The sequence below is a fragment of the Bison bison genome, unplaced genomic scaffold (genome assembly GCF_000754665.1).
Source record: "Bison bison bison isolate TAMUID 2011002044 unplaced genomic scaffold, Bison_UMD1.0 scf7180017864092, whole genome shotgun sequence".
Lineage (NCBI taxonomy): Eukaryota > Metazoa > Chordata > Mammalia > Artiodactyla > Bovidae > Bison > Bison bison.
In genome coordinates, this window is record NW_011494664.1 from 3663131 (window position 1) to 3685969 (window position 22839).

Here is a 22839-nt window from a genome sequence, read left to right on the forward strand (position 1 = left end):
CCATCCTTGAGTAGCTTTAATCGCCTTCAGGGACCAATACTCAGTGCTTTGTGACCAGAATCTGCTTCTGACAATGGTATACAAAATGATTTAAAGAAATTATCTACATGTTTTCATAAATAAGCAGGCTAGGAAAAAGGAAACATTTGAAGGTATTTTATTTCTGTGATAGGGAAATCTCACATAAAAGTCTTCATCATTTCTTTAATTCACAAAAAGCACAAATCAGTTAGAATTAAAGGGAAAAATTCACACCAAACAAAAATAAAGACTTGTTTTCTTCTCTTCCTCCTGTAACAAGAATAAAAATATTATATAAATATTAATTAATTTAATAGACGCAGTAACTGGTTTTATTATTTTGCATCAGGTGTGTGTGTGTATGTGTGTGTGTATGTGTACATATATCAGAGCTGTATCAGATATACTGATAGGAAGGCCTCCTGATGGCATTCTCTGAAGCCTGTGAAAAAACCTAAAAGAATTTTGAGTTATTCAAATCAACAGTTTAACACTGTGAACATTATCATGTTCCAGGCTTTTAAAATTTTTTTTTTTTTTTAATGAATTTCCCTGATGCTGGGAAAGATTGAAGGCTAGAGGAGAAGGGGACGACAGAGGATGAGATCGTTGGATGGCATCACCAACTCAGTAGAGACAATTTTGAGTAAACTCCAGGAGTTGGTGATGGACAGGGAGGCCTGGCGTGCTGCAGTCCATGGGGTTGCAAAGAGTCAGACACGACTGAGGGACTGAACTGACTGACTGACTTAAGAAAGTATTTAATGCTAGCTCTTAGGATGCATTTCGCTATGGATCAATATTTGGGGAGAATCAACATTATAGTTAGCCTTTTCTGAACTTTTTGTTACCTGAAGTAATTTAGACTCCCAAAGCAGCACGAGTTTTTGAAATCAGTGCTGGACCCTGAAAATTAAAAATAGAAAAGAATAATCAACAAACTAGTGACTATAACAAAAAAGAAGCAGGTTCACAGATATAGAGAACAAATTAGTGGTTACCAGTGAGTGGGGAGAGGAAAGGAGGAGGGGAGATAAGGAGGGAGGGGAGATAAGGAGGGAGGAGAGTAAGAGGTATTAGGTATAAAATAAGCTACAATGATATATTGTACAACCCAGGGGATATAGTCAATACTATAAATAGAGTAGAACGTTTAAAAAATTGTGAATCACCATACTGTATACCTGTAACTTATATAATACTGTACATCAACTACTAATAAAAAATGAAAAAAATAAAAGTAAACTCAATCAAAAAGACTCATCAGATTAAAAAGTAGATGACTATGCTAGTCACGACACAGTTAACTCTCTACTAGCTAGGGGTAAATTCACATGTTTATAGATTAAATGGATTAAAATAAAGATATCCAACTCTGATGTAAACAAACTGGGACAACAGAAGCCAGAGGTGGAAAAAATCCTCCACTCCAATCAACAGTGGATCTTATATTTCCTATACCAAACTCCCAGAGAAGGCAATGGCACCCTACTCCAGTACTCTTGCCTGGAAAATCCCAGGGACAGGGGAGCCTGGTGGGCTGCCGTCTATGGGGTCGCACAGAGTCGGACACGACTGAAGTGACTTAGCAGCAGCAGATGCTATATTCAAATGTATTTAGTAATACAAACTTGAGGCTTACAAAGTGTAACCAATTTATAAATCCAGCTAAAATTGCTAAATAATTATATTAAGATAATCCTTAATTACTACTCTGTTAATATTCAAAGGCTTGCTCCTAAATGAATTCAATATACTTTCTATAAATATTCCCCCAATATCCTGTTTGCACAATTAATTTTCAACTAAATCCTTTTCATCCATTTGCTGAATTGATAAATTTTAGGCCAGAAGCCATCTAAATTATCATCAGTTAATTATATATTCACTTTACGGTTTTCTCCACTAGGAAATAAATCAAAATTACTAACTCGCATTATACATTCCAAATTGCACTTCTTCCTAATATTTAGGAAAACTATAGATCCAACCAGTCCATTCTGAAGATCAGCCCTGGGATTTCTTTGGAAGGAATGATGCTAAAGCTGAAACTCCAGTACTTTGGCCACCTCATGGGAAGAGTTGACTCATTGGAAAAGACTCTGATGCTGGGAGGGATTGGGGGCAGGAGGAGAAGGGGACGACAGAGGATGAGATGGCTGGATGGTATCACTGACTCGATGGACATGAGTCTGTGTGAACTCCGGGAGTTGGTGTTAGACAGGGAGGCCTGGCGTGCTGCGATTCATGGGGTCGCAAAGAGTCGGACACAACTGAGCGACTGATCTGATCTGATCTGATGACTATTTTTAAACATTATAGTCTTTCGATTTGTTTCTAAATTAAATATAAATATTTCTGGCATTATTTTAAAATTATACATTAGTGAGATATTCTTTTCATTTTTCATTACAGAAAATTCCATGCCGAGTGTTTGAGTATAAACACGAGCTGCGCCTACCTCTTCTGTAAAGCAGACTTCCTGCTCTTGGCTTTGGCAACACTTTTCCAGGAGGCCAGAGAAATCTGCAACGACCGTCTCCAGTTGTTCCTCTGTTATTTGTGGCTTCTGCTTCACAAGGTTAATGAGAAACCTGTTTCAAAACAAAACAATATATAAGAGAACCCTTCTTTGCGATGGTATTTTTCTAAAAACTTCTTAGTAGAGAACTTTCAGAGCTCCAGCAATCCTTGCTCTACATCCTTATTCCATCAATTATCACCAGACTTACCACATATATTTTGTCTAATATTTATTAGAATGACTGAGGCTAGAACCATGCTAAATGTTCCACGGGTCTGGATTTATGCGGATTATAGATGAAACACTACTTCATAGTTCCACCGTACTTGTATGTAGTGAAATACAGTCTTCTTACTTGCCTAAAATATCCTTTCTGATTGGTTCTGTCTTCTATAATATGTCTTATCTACGCTCAAAGGCTCCAGCTTCCAAACCCCTGCCGTTCACAGTTACCACACCCCTACGTGAACACTGCCCATCCTAATTGCCTGTACTACACATTTAGTGCTGAAATCCAGGGGGTCACACAGAGTCAGACACAGCTGAGCAGCTGAACAACAACATATTTAGTAATATAGTCATGTTGGAATTCACATTAACTGAAGAAATGGGAGAAGCTTGCCAGAGGAGGCAGCATTCTTACATGCTTCAGATTGTGACAGAAAAAAGGGAAGAACAGGTTTTCCAAAATGAAGGGAGACCTTTTACAAAGCATGGGAGTATTAAAATGCATGGAAATTGGGAGAAATGAATTCCACTTTGCATTACTATCATCATTACAGAATGCATCCCATGATGAACTGAAGTGTGCATTCCATTTCCTAACACCCATACTTCATGGTTGAATCAAATATTATGGTTATTTTCTTCAAGGAGCAAATAGTGTGGGAAAAATGCAAAGGCGCTTATTCAGTGCTTGTGTTGCAAGTACCCAAGACTTCCTATAAAGATATATCCTAATTAACCCTAAACAGATTGCCCCCTTTTTCTTAATCTCAAAATGCATCACAACAATAGTTAAAATGGAGACTCTTTTTACAAACAGGAACATCTGCCCCCAGTGAATTTTTCTAGACTAAAGGCTATGAAGACACCGAGACAAGACTATTTTGAAAGTCACTTTAAGTGCTTTGGAGTGATAACGTTCTCCTGGTGAGCCCAAGAGTGTTGGGTGCGTGAGGTAGAAATCTCCACCACTATTTAGTGTTGTCAGTCTTCTCCATAATAGCAAATAACTATTTCTTACTGTTGCTTCATTGTCTGCAGTGGTACACCCTGAACTTGGCATAGATCCTTATGGAAGATGAACTTGTCATCGGAGAATGGCGGAGGCACGTATGTCTCATCCACCACCAAGCTGCTGAAGCATGGCCTCCTGTTGGAGTATGAAGAGGTGCAGCACTGGTCCACACCAGGGTTTATGGGGTTCTCTTCATGTCTGATGCATAAGTGTCCTATAATAAGGTCAGCCTGGTTAGGAGAGTGAGAGAGGAGAAAGCAAAGAGATGGAGCATTAACCAGAGCATTGATTCAGGAAAATTGTTGCAGTAATGCTTAATGTCCAGTAATATTAGCATTACAGGAAAACGTGTTGTCTGTATCAGCGTATGTGCTGCCATATTTACCTTTACCCACTTGTTTGGGATAAACTTCAGCTTTTAGTTACCTATGTTCCACACGTGATATGGAAGACAGACCCTTCAGCTATTTGTGTCAGCTACTGAAAACACGTTTTCAGTTACATACACACTTCCACAGGGGAAAAGTCTCTGCTCTGACCCAGGAAATCATTACATGGCTTATCCTTTCCATGTATATTTAGTTGAACTTTCCATTTTCCTTTTGGGATTCAGAGAATCTCTTTCTGTAGGTAAGAATAGCAAAACCTAACCTCTTCACATAGTTAATACATAAGAGTCAGTCGCTCAGTCATATCCGACTCTTTGGGACTCCATCGACTATACAGTCCGTGGAATTCTCCAGGCCAGAATACTGGAGTGGGTAGCCTTTCCCTTCTCCAGGGGATCTTCCCAACCCAGGGATTGAACTCAGGTCTCCCACATTGCAGGCGGATTCTTTACCAGCTGAGCCACAAGGGAAGCTCATAGTCCTAATTGAAAAGAAATAAGGCCTGTGTGTGTGTGTGTGTGTGTGCATGTGTGTGCGTGTCCTTAAGGCTTTCTTCATGTAGAATTCACCTACCTTCCACACTTCAGAGATACCTTTTTTTATTATTTCAAAAAAGTTTTTATATGGACCAATTTTAAAATCTTTATTGAATTTTTGATAATATTATTTTTGTTTTATGTTTTGATTTTTCGACTGTGAAGCATGTGGAATCTTAGCTCCTCAACAAGGGATCGAACCCATACCCCCTGCATTGGAAGGTGAGGACTTAACCACTGGACCACCAGGGAAGTTCCCAGAGATATTTCTTAAGCACTTAATAATAACTTGTAATAAGGGCCAACATATTTTGTATGCATACTATGTATCACGCTAGTGCTGAGCGAGTCATACTGATTATCTCATTCAAGACAGCCCTTGACAACTTCTGTTCTCAGACGTCAGATGAAAATTCTCAAGCTTAGTGAGATGACCAGCTGTCCCAGTGTGACAAGACTAACAAGTCCTGAAATGGGGCAGGAATGGAGGCAGAAGGCCCCCGGAAACTATACCCCTGAAGCATTCTACCACCCTTGTCCCTGCATCCTCCTAACATGTGGGATTCCATAAATGTCAAAGATGACAATGCTTAATTACAGGAAGTTTTCTTTTTACTTCTAACCTTTGCCAAAAAATTCCAGGACATGAAGACTTACTAGCAATTAACTCCTCATCATACAAAAGAGGAAAAATGGGAAAAAATACACAATTTTATTCATAATTATGACTTTAAGGGAAAAAATAATGAAATAAATTAAACTTGTAATCATATGTATGACACCAGTGACGTTAAAAAGTAAAGGTTATTGGCCTTACAGACTGGAAAGTCATTTTATTATTCAGAACGTGGGACTACCCTGTTCTATACCTGGTACCCTGTTAAGGGGGATAAACTGTCCCTACTATCATCACCATAAAAATTAAACTACAAAAGACAAAAACATTGATATGGCTAAAAATAAAACAGAGATTCTGAATCTGTCAAACCTGAAGCTTTTTCAACATTAGGTATTTGGTGAAATCATGAATCTAGTGATGTGTCAGTCTTTCGGTCATCCCTGTACATAAAGCTTGCTCAGAAATTGTTGAATAGACTCACTGCCATTCTAGAAGGACAGGAAGCCTGACCACATGCCAGCCATTCGGAGCTGAGTCCTTACACCCCTTCAACCGCAACTAATCAAGCAAGTCCAGGAAAGCTATCTCCACATTGGTTCTTAACCATTTCCCCCGAATGGGAACCATAAGGCTATTTCGAGTCCAACAGAGCAGAAACAGGATGGGGCCAAACAGAACACTCACCACTCCCTCGCCACAGGCCAGCTGTTTGTCCTCACTGAGATGGCAACAAATGGCTCCTGCGTTCGCCATTTTCCTGGTCAAGGCCATCAGCTCAGGCGAGGTCAGCTGAGGAGCCTTCTTTGTGTAAGCAACAAGAAACCTGAAAGAAGCATTTCCCACCAGATCTTGCTGAGTCCTTCACTTGTTTCTGGAGCCCCACTCCTCAAAGACCCCCTTCTGGCATCAGAAGGCATGAGTTCAGCTCATTTATTTCATCCACATGGTGCCTGGGCCAGTACTGGGGACACATTCACTCTGACACTCACTCCCTACACTCCTGTTACACCAACAGAAAATTGGGAAATTAATTGGGAAATTAAATGGGAAAATTAACACTGGGCAGCAGGCTGACTTTATTCCCACCCTCAAAAGTTTCCTTGAAATGAACTTTGATCTTTTGGTGTTTTAACTTTATGATAGAAGGGGTCTCCTTACTGCAAAAATCCACATGGTTTGGGCAACCCAAAGCCAGACTTTGGAGGCCATCTCTACAGGCCATCTGTTGTTTCTTAAGAGAGGGGCCTGGGGAAGGCTGCCTGCTGGAACAGGAAACGGGGTTTTGGACAGTGGAGCCTGGTGGGCTACAGTCCATGGGGTCACAAAAACTCGGACATGACTGAGCGACTGAGCACACCAGTCCAACTAGGTGATGAAATTAGCATAGCCATGGGTAGTTAATTTAGATAAATCTTTCCCTCACTTAACTTTAAATCACTTAAGTGTTCGGCACTCAGTCATGTCCAACTCTGTGACCCATGGACTGCAGCCCACCCGACTCCTCTGTCCATGAGATTCTCCAGGCAAGAATACTGTAGTGAGCTGCAATTCCCTTCTCCAGGGGAATCTTCCCATACATCACTTAAAATATTCTTTAAACAAAGCATACGCATTTTGTAAGTAATATTCTCCTAATTTCTGAAAGAGACCACAGCTTCGCTTTGCCAGGGCTTGGCTCTCCTGGATATATTTCTCCAATTCTTCTTCCTGAAAATACAAGCATTATTATACACGTTTTTTTCTGTCTGTACAAGCAACTTTATATGTAAAATTTGGCCAAATAATATCTTATTTTATTATGATACCAATCTTAGAGAAATCACTTTTAGAGGGGTTTTTTTAATATTAAAGATGAATTATGAGAATTAAAGCAAATGGACTTTAGGCATTTAATTTTAAAACTGTGTGAACCACAAGTTACTGTATGACGGAACTCAATCCTTGGGTAAAAAAATTACAATTCTTTCTATACAAAATTCTTGCCTTTCTGGAGCTATTCAAAAGGAATATTATTTTTATTCTGTGTATAAAAGAACTTTTGGTTAAAACATTTGTATTTCTAAAATAAGCCAAAAGTTGTTGACTACCAGTTAATCACTAGCTAGATAGCTATTTAATAGCTATAACCACCTAACAACTCATTAGTTACTAGGTATTTTCAAACAAACAGCACTTTCAATACATGATATCAATCTAGGTTTTCAGATTTTCTCTAAAAAACTAGAGCAATTTACCCCTTTATCCTGGCATTCAGAAGGGTTTTCAGACTGGGAACACTTCTCCAGTAATTCCTGATATCCTTTAGCAACCCTTAGAATTATTGGAACAGCAAGCTTAGTGTGTCTTCTTGAATATTCATATGTAAATCTGAAATATGTGTGAAAAAACAAGTTATTGGAATTAAGAGACAAATTATTCCTCTGCTATATGACATGCAGGAGTTAACACTGAAATAAATAAAGCTAGAAGTCAAATATGATTTCAACTATATGCATGGCAAAATTATTCATGAAAATTATGACCCCTCCAATTGTTCTAAAATGGTATTTTGCTTTCTTTTGCATCATTCGCTTTGGCTTTTCACTTATGGACTTTAAATGTATCCATCCAACAAATATTTTTCCACTGCCATCTCTGTGCAAGCATTTTCTTTAAGCAAGAAGGTTTCAATAATGTATTAGATAAAATGCCCAGCCTCTAAAAAGCATGCATTATAGGGAGACAGAAACAAAAAACCAATAGGTCATCTAATTTAAGTAGTGCTAAATCAATGAAGAGAAATAAAAGAAGACGGAAAAGGGTGACAATTTAGAGTGTGTGGTCAAGAAAAGTCTCTTTGAGCAGCTCTTTCCAAAGAAAAACCTAGTTGAAGGAAGCCACACAGAATGTTTGAGGAAAGATCATTCTTGGCTGAGAAAATTTCTACTGCGAAGAACCTTTCCAATTGAAGAATTGCTTCTATTAAATGAACAGCTTCAGAATGTATGAACGGGTAAATTTAAAGAGAATTCTTGAATTTACTGATTGTATTCCCAGATTGTAGAAATAGGTCATATTAGTTCTGCCTCCAATAATATTGTCCCTGAGTTTCTGAAATCTAGACTTTGTTCTTGTTTGCATAATTTAATTTAGTGGTGCAAACAATGTGTGCCTGTCTAATTTGAAGGCAACAATAGAGTAACATCCTCTGGGATTATTAAAAAGAAAATTGCACCATTATTTTCATTACCACATTAAAAGCAGACTCTTAAATTTAGAAAGACCTTTGGAGATCATTAAGTATAATGTCCTAAGAGCTGCACAGTCCCTCCTGTAACACTGTCCATTGATACACACTGTACAATAAAGGAAAATGTACTAACTTAGCTGCTCGTTCCCCTTAAAGGCAAATAGAATGAGAACATATCCTGTAAATTACAGTTATTAGTGCCATACTGCAAATATCTTTAAATGCATTTTTATTTTCTTAAAAAAATAAAACATATATTCAATAAATAGCAAATAAACTGCTACTGTAAAGGCCCTTCTATCTAGCACTATCTATTAAGTTATACTTGAGGGAAAAGTTTTTAAAACATGCACAGTGAAAAAGCACATTTTTAATTATGAGCCCTTCTTATTATAAAAATATCTATAACCTACTCGGAAAACCAACGGTGATCTTTATATGAGCAATCCATACAAGGATGATAATGCTTCTGATTCCAGAGAAATTGATACAAAACAAAATGCATCCTCATAAGCAAGCCAGTGAGCAACAGCAAGGGTGAAAGTCTCATCAGTTTAAGAAATCCCATTCTTTATTCCCTTGTTATCTGCCTAATTATATTTTGGCTTAGAACATTCTAGAATCATCCTCACATACTGAGTTCAGAAACCATTTCAACAACACAAAGCTGTCAGTCACATCATAATTCTTACTTGTGTGAACACAACATTTACAGAGTGTGTTACCTTGCCATGGAGAGATCTTTATCCCTTGAAGAAAGTTGGTTGAAATCTCTGTCTCCTAAAAACCTATTTACATTTGGAGATAAGCCTTCAGGTTTGTCATCATTTTCTGCATGAATTATGCAATGACCAAGTTCAAGTGTGGTGGGCAACTTGCAGCACTCTGCTATTTGTCTTGACAGAATATCTTGTTGGGAACATATGTAGGACATAACTCTTTCCTGTAATAGAAAAACAAGTCTAAGTTTTAAATATTTACTCTTTAATTCAGGATCTTAAGGCCAATCCCAGGAAGGAAAGATGGAAGGAAAAAGACATTTGCCTTGTCTCCCCTTTTATGGTAGGGCTTTCTCCCTTCTATCTCTCTTCACGTCTTTCCACCTAACCTTGTTTGTTCAATTCTTCTTTTCATATGTGCAGCTAAATCTATTTTACCCTCATAGCAAGTTTTTAAAAACAAAAGACAAATGTATGCCTCAAAATTAATGACGTGCATGTTGATGCTTATCTTTCTATTAGTATTGAAATGTGCTACTAAACATTTGTTATTGATGGCATATCATGGAGAGCAAAAGATTCATTTTTAGCAAAACAATCTGCAGTAATCCATTATGACCTCCAGAGGGCAGTCTATAGACAATGAAATGTTCAAGGCATGTAAGTGACCAAGAAAGAAGCTGAGCTTACATGTCCCTCTGAAAATTCTGTGCATTCTTACCAGGAACAATTAGAACCCATTATTCAGCTGTTAAAATCCAACTAATATACCATACTTAAATTATTTTTTCCACCTTAAAGGAAAAGGATGGTTATACAATCCAAAAACTGAAAAAACTAAACTTTAGGAAATGACCATACCACTTAGTAAAATTGTCAACTAAAACTGATACAAAGAGAAAATTGTTCTTATTACCATTCTTAATATGAAGGTAAGTGCTTCTAAAAGGAAAAATAAATGAGATAGGAAAACTGCCTTGGCGGCAGCATCCCCAGTTCACTTTCCCCAACTCCCGACACCAAGATTCTTTGCCTGGGCTCAGAGTCACCCTCAGGTCTCCCCAGCAGCCTTGGCTTTTTGATGACTTCAAAGTCTATCTCAGACAAACTGCCATTGGACTGGTTGAAATGAGCATTTTACCCTCACTTTCAACCTTCTAGAAACCACATTCCAGCTCTGGTTTCAAGCCATCTAAATATCTAGGAACAATGATTTTAAGCCTCTTTAAAGAAGAAGGTGTATCACAGGGAACCAGAGAGGGAGAAATTTGGAGACAGACAGGCCTAGTGCACAACACCTAAGAAGCTCAGAGTGGCCCAAAATAGATCAATGCCACACTGCTTAAAGCTCAACTGACTATGGCCTGCTTGAGGTTCTGTTTTGGGTGTATTTGTTTCTGGGTTTTAATTACCTTAGAGCCCGCTATTCACACCTCTCCCTGATGGCTAGCTTTTTACTTTGTAAAACAGTATTTTGTGTTGTTGTATGTTTCTTATATTATTTTGTTGTATTCATGTAATAGCTCTATGAATATAATATAGAGTGCCTTCCATGTGCCAGGCATTGTGCTGGTGGCCTACAGAAATAACAGCCAACCAAAGACAGTCCCTAATCCCAAGGAGGTCACATGTCTTATCTATCCTATTAGACAGTAAATTCCTTGAAGTCAGCTTGTGTCTTCCTAATAGGTGATCCCAACAGTGGCTAGCACATGGAAAGTATTCAATATATACCGTCAATTGAAAGTACAAATGGATGGAAAAACAAATATATTAACAGTAAAGAGTCTGCCCGCCCTCAGTTCTATGTGGGGGGTTCCCAAGAGGTTACCATCTCCTTTCAAAGTAAAAATGAATGGTCTAGCAAGAGGAGCCTATGCTTGAAGTAAAAAACAAAGTCAGCAAAGACGGTTGTTCACTGTGAGCTAGTTACCGCACCTATGACCAACTCACAACAGCCTTCTCCCATTTAGAATGAGAGCAAGAGAAAGAAAGGAGAGTGGAGATATCTTTTATAGGAGGCAAAACTCTTCACCCCATCCTGCAGACACTCCAGCACGTTTCCTTTGCAGCATTCCTCGTGTATGTGGGCCACATCCATGACCAGTTTCTGAATTTCAGTAAAATTAGCTTTGGGAAACTTTTGACTCACTTTAGTAACAGTTCTAAGGGAAAAAGAGAATTAGAAATCAATCATGGCTATCTACCAAGATGAAATAACATGCATAGAAGAGTGTTCATCTAGTTGCACTCCAAGGAGAAAAGGCCGAAATGTTCCTGTTTATAAAGAAAAGGGGAAGTGTTACACATCTTATCAATTCTACCCCAGTCTTTCAAGGCAGTGACTCTATAAACTGTGATCTGGCCCTATAAATGGTATGGAACTAATGCATCTTTTCCTAAAACCTTTTTTGTGATTTGCAACAATATTTATCTCTTTGTTGTTGGATCCTGATGCTGAGTATTTGGGATCCTTGTTGTGAAAAGGTGGGAAAAAACTGAAAAGGAAAAATAATTAAGAAGTGGCAAATTCTTTGAGAACAGTAATAATTTTTTTACTTGGGAGGAAAAAAAAAACACTCCTGAGAATATGGGGAGGGTGCATATGTGTGAATAAACAGGAACAAGAAAGCAAAGCCAACTAAACACTCAGATGTGTCATTATGCCAAGACATATAGTATGACCCACAAAGGAAGCCAGAAATAAAAATTCTTATTCCTTCTGCATATTTTATGTAAATTTTAAGAGCTATTTAGTTGAGACCACTGCACCCTAGAGTAACTGGTATTGTTGCTGCTACTAGTCGACAGACTTTCTTTTTTAACTGAGAATATTTAACTTTAATCACTTATGGATGTCAAATGATAAATAATATCATTATAATAATATTTTTTTCCTTTGGTTTTTATTCCATTCTTGGTTTTGGAATTTAAAGATTAATATGTTAACTTACATTGTTTTACCAAGGTAAATTTAAATAAAGTAGGTCATGAATTAATCTTTAAGTTTCTAATAGAGTTGAAGGGTAGTTAAAGCATAATCTGACCTCCTCCAAGAAGAATCAATCAGTCTTGGAACTAAATCCGTGACTTAAAACTTTGTTTTTACCAAGTACAATATTTTTAAATGTGTCATTTAACAAACAAGCAAATAAATATACTTTACATGCATATACTTGGTACTCTTCAATTAGCAGGCCAGCTGTTTTTCTATACTAGAAATGCTTCAGTTTAAAACTGAAGAGCACTTTGAACCAGTTATATAATTTAAAATTTCCTAGCAACCATACTAAAAAGTAAAAAGGAACAGGTTAAATTTGCTGTAATAATATGTTTTTTAGCACAATATATAAAAAATAATACTTCAATCAAGGTTAAAATTTATTTTTAACTACTTTTTATTGAAATATAGTTAATTTACAGTGTGTTAGATTCAGGTGTGCTAACTGCAGAGTGACTCATTTTTATATGTTTTATATATATATATTCTTTTGCAGATTCTTTTCCATTATAGGTTATTACAAGATATTGAATATAGTTTCCTATGTTATACAGTGGGTCCTTGTTGTTTATAACAGTAAGCCTATTAATGAGATATCGCACATTTTCTTTTTCATACTGAGTCTTTGAAATCTGGCTTTACACTTAGAGCACAATTCCTCCTTTACACTAGCCACATTCCAAGTGCTTGGGAGCTTCCTGTGGCTCGTGGTTGCCATGCTGGCTAGTGCCGCGCTAAATCACTGATAATTCTGATTCCCATGCTGCTAAGTCTGCTAAGTCGCTTCAGTCGTGTCCGACTCTGTGCGACCCCATAGACGGCAGCCCACCAGGCTCCCCCATCCTTGGGATTCTCCAGGCAAGAACACTGGAGTGGGTTGCCGTTTCCTTCTCTGATTCCCATATTTGACCTCAAAGTCTCAGTTGTGAGGATTCAGACAATTAGAGATTACTGACATAGCAGACAAGCAGATGTGATGGAAATAAATCATGACAAGGACCTAGAAAAACTGCTTTAATCTGACCGGACTTTGGTTACTCATGTCTGAAAAGGAAGAGGTTGAACTACATGATTCAGTTGTTTGGGTTTTGTTTTTTTAATATTCCTCTCATTCTAACAACAAAAAATAGATAAATGAGATAAATTAGATACATAGGTGATAGACTAGATAGATAGACACACAGATACATACATAAATACAGTCAAGAGAAGAAAGAGAGGGCAAATACGCTAAGTATAACAGTCAATTGAAAAACTCCCAATTTGCCTCTGAGCTTTTTTAGCAGCTGGGACAAGAAAACAGACTTCAGTGAGTTATTAACATATGCTTTCATCAGTTAGGAAAATACATGCCAGTTCTTCAGAAATGGCAATTTTGTTTTCCTCTGGACAGTAGATTTTTATATTATTGCTTCAAGTGAATATTTATGAAGAGCAACAATTGGCATAATGGACTTTTATAGCAGAGTAGAAGCAGAATTAATATAAAAAATGTTTTGTTAAGCCAGAAATTTTAAATGATACTTAGAGAAGGCTAATCTACTTTGTAGAGAATGCAGGAAAATAATTATAACTAGGAGGTATAAATAAGTTGAAGTCCAGAACTTGAGTATCTAGAAGAACAGGTAAGTAGCATAAATCTCTGAAGCCTTCTCTAAGCATTATCTCGTCTAGACTTTAGAAAGTTTTAAATAGCAGACTGATCTGTTCTCCCCATTCCTAAGATTTCATGATTCTAATCACAGTGAAAAGTGAAAGTGAAAGTCGCTCAGTCGTGTCCGACTCTGCAACCACATGGACCATACAGACCATGGAATTCTCCAGGCCAGAATACTGGAGTGGGTAGCCTTTCCCTTTTCCAGGAGATCTACTCAACCCAGGGATTGAACCCACGTCTCCCACATTGCAGACGGATTCTTTACCAGCTGAGCTACAAGGGAAGCCCACAGTAGCTCTCATCAATGGAAACTTCATTCTCTACAACAGTATTAACAAGAAAAGTGGACTCAAAATACAAAATGGAAGTTTTACAGATATCTTCTAGATAGAGCTCAAACTTACATGGCTCGGAAGGTCCGGGGTCCAAATTTTCCCATTACTGCACATATATGCTGATTTAACAAACTGCTTTCTCTTAATTCTTTTGTAATTGATGTTACCTAGACAGAAAAACAAACAAAAAAAAAAGTGTCAAGAAAGAATGCATTTTCCCTGTTAGACTCTAATAATTAGAAAAACAACAGGTACAGCTAACGTATTTATTGTTGTTGTTTAGTCACTAAGTCATGTATGACTCTTTGTGACCACACGGACTGTAGCCTGTCAGGCTCCTCTGTCCATGGGATTTCCCAGGCAAGAATACTTGAGTGGGTTACCATTTCCTTCTCCAGGGGATCTTCCCAACCCAAGGGTCAAACCCAGGTCTCCTGCATTAGCAGACGGATTCTTTATCACTGAGCCAGCCACCAGGAAAGCTCACAGATAAAACATAAAACTCTACAAAAACTCTTTGCTAAAAATTATAAACATTTTTAAATTATTTATTTATTTAAAATATTTAAAATATTTTTTAGTATTTATAAATTATAACTATTTTTACAAAACTTTATTCATGCTTTTTTCTTTTAGATGGGTTTATATATATCTATGCCATACAGATTTATTAAAAGTAACTTGAAACAAAAACACTGCAATTTTCATACTTGAGAATGAATAAACAACTGTAATTTTGAGCAAATTGAAGCCTGATAATTTCTTAAGTGGCTGCTCAGTCACAAAAAGTGAGATTGCATCACAGCCTGACATTCTAGGAATAGTCACTGTCCTTAGGAAATTTTTATTATAGGACTTTTAATTCAGTTCAGTTCAGTCACTCAGTCATGTCTGACTCTTTGTGACTCCATGGACTGCAGCATGACAGGCTTCCCTGTCCATCACCAACTCCCAGAGCTTGCTCAAACTCATGTCCATCGAGTTGGTGACTTTAAGCAACAAGTAATGAATTGTGGATGTTATTCTAGCTCTCCAAACCTAAGAAATCTATTCACATCTCTAAATTTAAATTTCCTTGTTTGTTAAATAACAGTAACACTTCTACTTCAAATTTATTCTAAGGTTTAAAAGAAATAACAAATATAAAGCATTTATCCTACTTCTCTCACTTTTTTCCCTCTTTTCCTGCTCGTTTTCTCCTCTTCCTCCTGCCCTATCTTCTTTCACCTTCTACTCTCCTTCATTTATATTATCACTTCTACCTCTGTCTTTATCCCACCAAAATTACTTCCTTAATAATAAAATAATCATTGTCTGAATGGATGGATAAAAGAATGAATTAAAAAAAACCCAGCAAACCCAGGTTTTTAGCCCAAAGAATAGCAGACTACTGAAATATATCCTATTCTGGAAATGATACTCTATACACAGAGCATATTTCTAACTTTTTTTTTGCTTTAGTCAGTTATAATCAGATTGAAGTTATTGGTTCAGATATCCCTACAAATATAATACCTTTGTTTCGAAGCATTCAGTGGCATTTTCAGCTTTGCAGCAATGTGGAATAATTTTATTGTATTGAGTAGCCACAGAAAGAATTGTTGGTGCATACAGGACAGGGTGCCTTCTTGCTATTTCATAGATGTATCTGAAATGAAAAGGAGCAGTAAGATTTACAAACACATTAAAATAGGACTGCTATTGCTTGGAACTGGACTCTGGAATTGTTTAAAGATTAGGAAAATCGTCATTTTTTCCACTTGCTGTCAAAATTTTCCTCACTAAAGATCTTCCAGGGGGAGGATATATATATATAAAATTATGATTGCTATACATTGATGTACAGCAGAGACTACCGTAATATTGTAAAGCAATTATCCTCTAATAAAAATAAATAAAGATGCTCCAAGAAAAAGAAAAATCTGACAGCCAATCCTACATTCTATTATGAGAACAAACCAGGCAGAACCACTGACTGTGACTCTTATTAAAGTATCCTTTTCAAAAAGTCTACTCAGACATGTTTCCAGAATCAGAAAGGCCAGACTTTCACTAAATAAAGAAGAAAGGTAAAGTATTTTTTTCTTATCAGTGCAAAATGGGATTATCCACCCTGGCAATCACTGTAGCAGAGATGTTCTTAGGGCAGGTTCTATATTTCTCTGGATTAGGCACTACCAGGGAAGATAGAAGTGATTAAGAATTAGACACAGGCTTCCCCAACAGAGAACCTGGACTCAAATACTTTCTTGGGAATGTACTAGCTGTATGCCCTCATACAATTGCCTTAATTGTCTAAGCTTCAATCTCCTCATCTGCAAATAAGAGGAAGGAAAGAAATCAAGAGAAAGAGGACAAGGAGAATTGATAGGCTGTTTGTGAGCATCAATATGATCATATGTGCCAAGCACACACGTCCCTCAGTTCAGTTCAGTTCAGTTCAGTCACTCAGTCATGTCGGACTCTTTTCGACCCCATGAATTGCAGCACGCCAGGCCTCCCTGTCCATCAGCAACTCCCAGAGTTCACCCAAACTCATGTCCATCGAGTCGGTGATGCCATCCAGCCATCTCATGCTCTGTCGTCCCCTTCTCCTCCTGCCCCCAATTCCTCCCAGCATCAGAATCTTTTCCAATGAGTCAACTCTTCACATGAGGTGGCCAAAAATGTATTGAGGTTTCAGCTTTAGCATCAGTCCTTCCAAAGAACACCCAGGACTGATCTCCTCTAGAATGGATTGGTTGGATCTCCTTGCAGTCCAAGGGACTCTCAAGAGTCTTCTCCAACACCACAGTTCAAAAGTATCACTTCTTTGGCGGTCAGCTTTCTTTACAGTCCAACTTTCACATCTATACATGACCACTGGAAAAACCATAGCCTTAACTAGACGGACCTTTGTTGGCAAAGTAATGTCTCTGCTTTTCAATATGCTATCTAGGTTGGTCATAACTTTCCTTCCAAGGAGTAAGCGTCTTTTAATTACACACGTCCCTAAAACATACTAAATGCTCAATAAATGCTAGACACGCTTATGTATCTTAAACATTCCTGAATGGCTAATTTTTTTTTTCCAAGCAATTTGATGAACACAAAATACCAAATGTTTGGCTCTAGAAGGAGTCATTTGTGCCATAGAAACATTGGACAAGCTAAATATTATTCTTGGGCAAGCTAAAATTAGGAAAAACAAGGTGTGTCTGAGACTAACAGCTGGTGGGTCTCCTGTGTGGTCTACCCCTTTCTATTTACCTGTTGTGGAGACAAAGTTACATTTAACATTGCTCACTTAATTTCACAGGGAAAGAGTTCAGAAGATGCCACACAAAACATTTTTTTCTCCATGCATTAGACTACATTCACAAATTGCAGAATTTCTAGATTCTGCTTGGCACTGCACTCTTTCTGGGGTCTTACCTGTTTATGAACAGCTCTCTATTTTCCTTGTACGATTTACAACTTGTGACAGGTTCCAGAACTGGAAAGGGTGGAATGGAAGCTGGAGCCGCCTTTTTGTGTGCCAAGAAACAGTCATGTCTTTCCTCTCCAGTTCGGCTGCAGCAGTCTGAAAGCCCATACTTTTCAGGAATTTCCTTTTCACGGCAAATTTCTTCCAGAAAGGCAGATACCTAGAAGATTTATTTGTAATGAAAGACAACTAACTTTACCTAAAAATGCTGCAAAATACATGAAAAGTCTTCTAATATCTAGAATCAGAACTGTGGATTAGGAAAATAATTTCCCCCTACAAATTCCAATATATTTAGTTTCATCCTGATGGGATAATTTTCTTTGCTGTGTTTGGAAAATGGAATTTAGTTGCCAACCTTGAGTAATACACATGACAAAATTATTTTGTCTTAAAAGCAGGACATAGATACTCCATCTGATATTCTTGTGATAAGACACTGATCTAAAAGTTGGAGATTATTTTCAGACAAAAATCAAAATAATTTGAAATGGAATAAGAATAGCCTCAAATACTTTTAATGGGTCTAATTATACATTTAGCTAAAATGTTTTAGTGAATTCCCTGGTAGCCCAGTGCTTTAGGACTCAGCGCTTTCACTGCTGTGGCCAGGGTTTGACCTCTGGTTGGGTAATTAAGGTCCCACAAGACCCACAGTGTAAAAAAAAAAAAAAAATTAAAATGTACATTTTAAATGTTTAAAATCCTTCTTTGTTGCCTTAATTTTACCAAAATCAGTTGATGACACCAATAGCCCGATGAATGCCTCTGAGAATTATGTGTGTTTCACTCAATTAGGGACATTTTTTATTTAGCTTTTAAAACTACTAATATTTAGAGAATCCTAGAAATCGTAACTAAGACTTCCATTTCCCAATTTACATAAAAATTATGTCTTCAGGTTTACAATGATAAGTCACTATTCTTAGTGACTTATCACTAAGTCACATCCAAGATGTAATCACATCACATCACCTTGGATATCTCATCGGATGTAAAGCTGTGATATAACATGCATTTTGCTTATTTTACATACATTTTTAGACTATCAGGTCAAGTCAAAAATAGAGATGCCCATCAGGGACTTTTATTAAGTCATCAATTTCAGAGTTATAAATACTTTATATCTTTAAAAGGGCATCTCCTTTATAATAATGTAGATGCATCATGTTTTGGCTACTTCATTAGCCCCATCATGACAGAGGATTCTCTGGGCATTTTGTTTCATAATTGGTAGCTCTAATTATTTTAAAGTTCTTAGTTATTTTCTATATTGAGATAATAATAACCAATAATAACTGTCATTTATTGATCTTCTACATTAGGTTATTCTATTCTAAAAAAGTGGTCATTGTTAATCTGAAATTCAATTTTAAGAGGGCTTCCTATTTTTTTGTTGTTGTTTATTTGTTGAATCTGGCAACCTTAATCTGTGCTATGCTCCTCACATTTGCTACAGTGTAGAGTCTAATATAACAAAGCCACTGAGGATGTTAAATTCTGGTTGTGAGTTGCCTTTAAGAAAATTACCTAACCTCTCTGTGCTTCGGCTTCCCCAAATGGAAGACTTCCATCTGCCCCCTAGGATTATGGCAAATATTTAATAAATTAGCATTTGCAAGCAAAGCTGATACTCTGCCAACAAGGCCTACCCAAAATCTCTTGGCTCACTGAACATTCATCCTGATTCATCAAAGCTATGCTCCATGTCACAAAATATTTTGACTATCAATAGGTACATAACATTCCCAAGAAGAATGGCTGTCACATTGTTTGCTTAATAAAAATTAACTCCTACTACTCATCATATCAGTCTCCATGACAATCCAGAAATGGAAGCTATTATTATCACTCATTTTATAGATAAAGAAACTAAACTCAAAGAAGTTTAGTAATATGCGCACAGTCGCCCAGATACTCTGATTTCAGAACCTTAGCTCTTAGTCCCATGCTTATAGCATCTCTTTACAATAGACATCCATTGTTTTCTCCTCTGCTCTCTCCAGTGAGTCAGAATTAAACCTCCTCTCATAAAACAGGTTTTCAAATAATTCAATGTATTTATTTCTTAAACAGTCCCTGCATCTTCTCTTTTGCATGCTGAGTTTTAGTCAAATATCACAATAATTTTTTAAAAAATTATTGCTATCCACTCACCTGGTTCTCTAAACACCCAGCAGGTTGCTTACTGCCAGTGGGTTTCTCTATTATAGTCAATACATCTTTCACCATTTGACTTACTTCCTCGTAAGTGGCTCCTTGAACAGACTGGGCAAAAAATATGGTAGCTCTAAAACAAAAATATATATGAATGCTTAAGAAACAGACTTCTATCATTCTCTTTCTCAAGGTTAGTTTTTGGGTTTTTTGTTTTCTGCTATATTGTAATCTGCTGAGGGGATGACTTTTGCTAAAAATGCATGTAAATTTTAGCCATCCAGAAGAAATGTCCATCTTCTTCTTGTCCCTTTCCCCCACGAATACACATGTATCTGTTAACAAAGAAAATAAGTGGATTTCCCCTAAGAATGGTTCCTCCTTTCGTGGTCATCCACCCACTGCAATGTATCCATACTTGAACGTATCTATATTCTTTTTAGTTTGTTGTTGTGTGTGTGTGTGTGTGTGTGTGTTTAAGCAGAGAATTAGTCAGTAGACCTTTGCCTGAGTCTACTCCCAGGGTGATCAAGATCTGATCATGGATTAACCCAAAGCATTATACTATCACGGGTTTCTGTGTGCAATCGATATCCATACCACATGCTTTTAAAATCATTATTAGAAACTTCAGAAGTATGGAACAGAAAGACAGCATTCAAGAGAACAACATACCTTCTACAAATAACCAAAAATAGAACATTTCACCTTCTGCTATCTGTTACTAGGATTAAGCAGTATTCAGATTAGAAAATATGACACTATCATCCTATTGGTATTGATGAGAAAAATTCTTGAATTCGTATAGAGTTACCATCAATCAGACATTACTCTTCAAGTTCTAAAATCTGATTTTGTTTGTCCCATAGATCTACAAGGAATCTAGAGGTTGAGATTAACATCTAAGGCATGGGTCAACCATTCAACTTTTTCAATATCAGTTTGATATTCAACATAAATAATTTTTCTTAACATTGTCTTGTTTGCTTTTACATTTTTAAAAACTCATAGAGCTGTCCAATTTTATTCAATTATCTAAATTAAATTTTCATTGCTTTTTTAAAGTGCATTGCATATTTAAAGTGCATTTATACAAGCAAAACTTACAGGCCAACTAAATTTGTCCCTGAAGAACATGGGGAAGAATCCAATATGGAATCTGGAAAGCAAGATAAATTTCATGAAAAATGGTGTTTTCAACTGCAGTCAGGAAAGGCATCATTGCTAGATATAATGTTTGTGTCTCAGTTAGAACTATACAATTTTAGAACTGAGAAGACATTAGGAATCATCTATCCAAATATCTTAATTTTGTACTTTGGAAAACAAAGAAGCTTAGAAATAGAGTTAAGCAGAATAATTTATTGTAGACTTAACACTAAAATTCGAATTTTATATCTTCCAGTGTTTTAACACTATTGAACTAGTCACAGATAATGTTAAACACTGCCATGATTTTGTAAAACTCTTGTACTCTTATAAAGATATAAATTTATCATTCATTTTAAGCTATTCACCAATGAAATATGTATCCTCTATGTGGAGCAATATGATAAATAATTCAAAGCAAATGAATAAATACAGATTTAAGAATTCTCATGTAGAAAAAAGACAAAAGAAAAACACAAAATATCTTACCTATTCCATATGCATTTTTATGCATTGTTCTGGAATCGCTAAAATTTAGTAGAAAAAGTAAAAAGAATGATACCACCCACTTCATGCTTGCTAGTTATTTTGTCCTCCGTGGTGATGATTGGGGCAGAATATTGAAAACTGAACTGAAATTCTTTTATAGTCTTCTCTAGCAAGGCCTGTTAACTAGTAATCTGTTGCCAGTACATCGGTTACTTTATTTCCTTACATTCCAAATAGGATGACTTGCTAATAATTAACAGCACAGGGATTATTTGCGTTTTATGTTCAAGGACACAGACCTTCTTTGGGTGGAAAAAGGGGAGGGGGATGAAACTTGCAAACTCATCCCATTTTGCAAATATAACAAATATTCTTCTCAAACTACAGGCATTCAAGAATGTGACTTTTCCCTAAATTGCACAACACAAGTTAACAGGGCCATAGATAAAATGGCATCAGATTTTGTATGAAATTCAACTAAATGCACAAATTCATTACTGCCTTATAATCAGGACAGTACAATGTCGTGATTCAACAAGAGGGCTTGGGGACCAGGTTTGAATTTTTGCCCTGCCACTTAGCTACAAAACTTTGGACAAGTTGTTTAACTTTTCTATTTTCATCATCTACAATATAAGGAGACTATAGAATTCTTTCATGATTAAATAAACTACTGGGCATAAATAGCTAAGAATAGGGCCTTGCACAGAGTGGCATTTAATAGATGGGAGTTTTATTTATTCATTCAACAAAAAGATGAAGTCAGCATACCAGGCACTATTCTTTGGTGGGAATAATTAGCAACAAGAAACATGCACCACCCCTGTTCTCACTGATTTATCATCTAAGGGGAGAGACAGAGAGTTATTATCAGCAATCACAACATGGTAATATGTGTTGTGCTTCATCACTCAGTCGTGTCCAACTCTTTGCTACTCCATGGACTGCAGCCCACCAGGCTCCTCTGTCCATGGGGATTCTCCAGGCAAGAATACTGGAGAGGCTTGCCACGCCCTTCTCCAGGGAATCTTCCCAACCCAGGGATCGAACCCAGGTCTCTGGCATTGCAAGTGAATTCTTTACCGACTGAGCCACCAGGGAAGTTCACGTGGTGCAATGGATGCAGTGATAAGCAGAATGAGAAGAGAAAATTCTGACATGTTTGGAGAGGGTCAGGGAAGGCTTCCTGGAGAAAGCAATCTCTTAGCAGGGACCAGTAGAAAAACTGGAGGTGAGCCAAAGAAAGGGAGGTAACACTGGGAGACCCATTAGGAAGTCAGGCAAATGTAGAAAGCAGTGAAAAGGCCC

The 22839-nt window shown here is 37.1% G+C and overlaps 1 protein-coding gene across 1 annotated transcript; it reads right to left on the reverse strand.

The window, feature by feature from the left end:
* Window positions 1-838: 838 nt before the first annotated feature.
* Window positions 839-21755, reverse strand: AFP (alpha-fetoprotein). The gene is made up of 14 exons (XM_010838190.1): window positions 21532-21755; window positions 21001-21052; window positions 19894-20026; window positions 17685-17896; window positions 15786-15918; window positions 14340-14437; window positions 11313-11442; window positions 9284-9501; window positions 7564-7696; window positions 6939-7036; window positions 6014-6152; window positions 3792-4015; window positions 2483-2615; window positions 839-927 (listed from the first exon to the last, which is right to left on the reverse strand). Exons 1-14 carry the CDS (start codon window positions 21614-21616, stop codon window positions 883-885), a joined length of 1833 nt encoding a protein of 610 aa, XP_010836492.1. The 5' UTR covers window positions 21617-21755; the 3' UTR covers window positions 839-882.
* Between the last annotated feature and the right edge of the window lie 1084 nt (window positions 21756-22839).

What these genes read in the sequence shown, in the direction of transcription:
- AFP (XM_010838190.1), bottom strand. Translation starts at nt 21,616, where the DNA reads ATGAAGTGGGTGGTATCATTCTTTTTACTTTTTCTACTAAATTTTAGC. An exon ending in GGGACAAATTTAGTTGGCCT is followed by an intron (nt 20,027 to 21,000) that starts GTAAGTTTTGCT and finishes TTTTTGTTTTAG; the next exon opens with AGCTACCATATTTTTTGCCC. An exon ending in CTGGGTGTTTAGAGAACCAG is followed by an intron (nt 17,897 to 19,893) that starts GTGAGTGGATAG and finishes TAAATCTTCTAG; the next exon opens with GTATCTGCCTTTCTGGAAGA.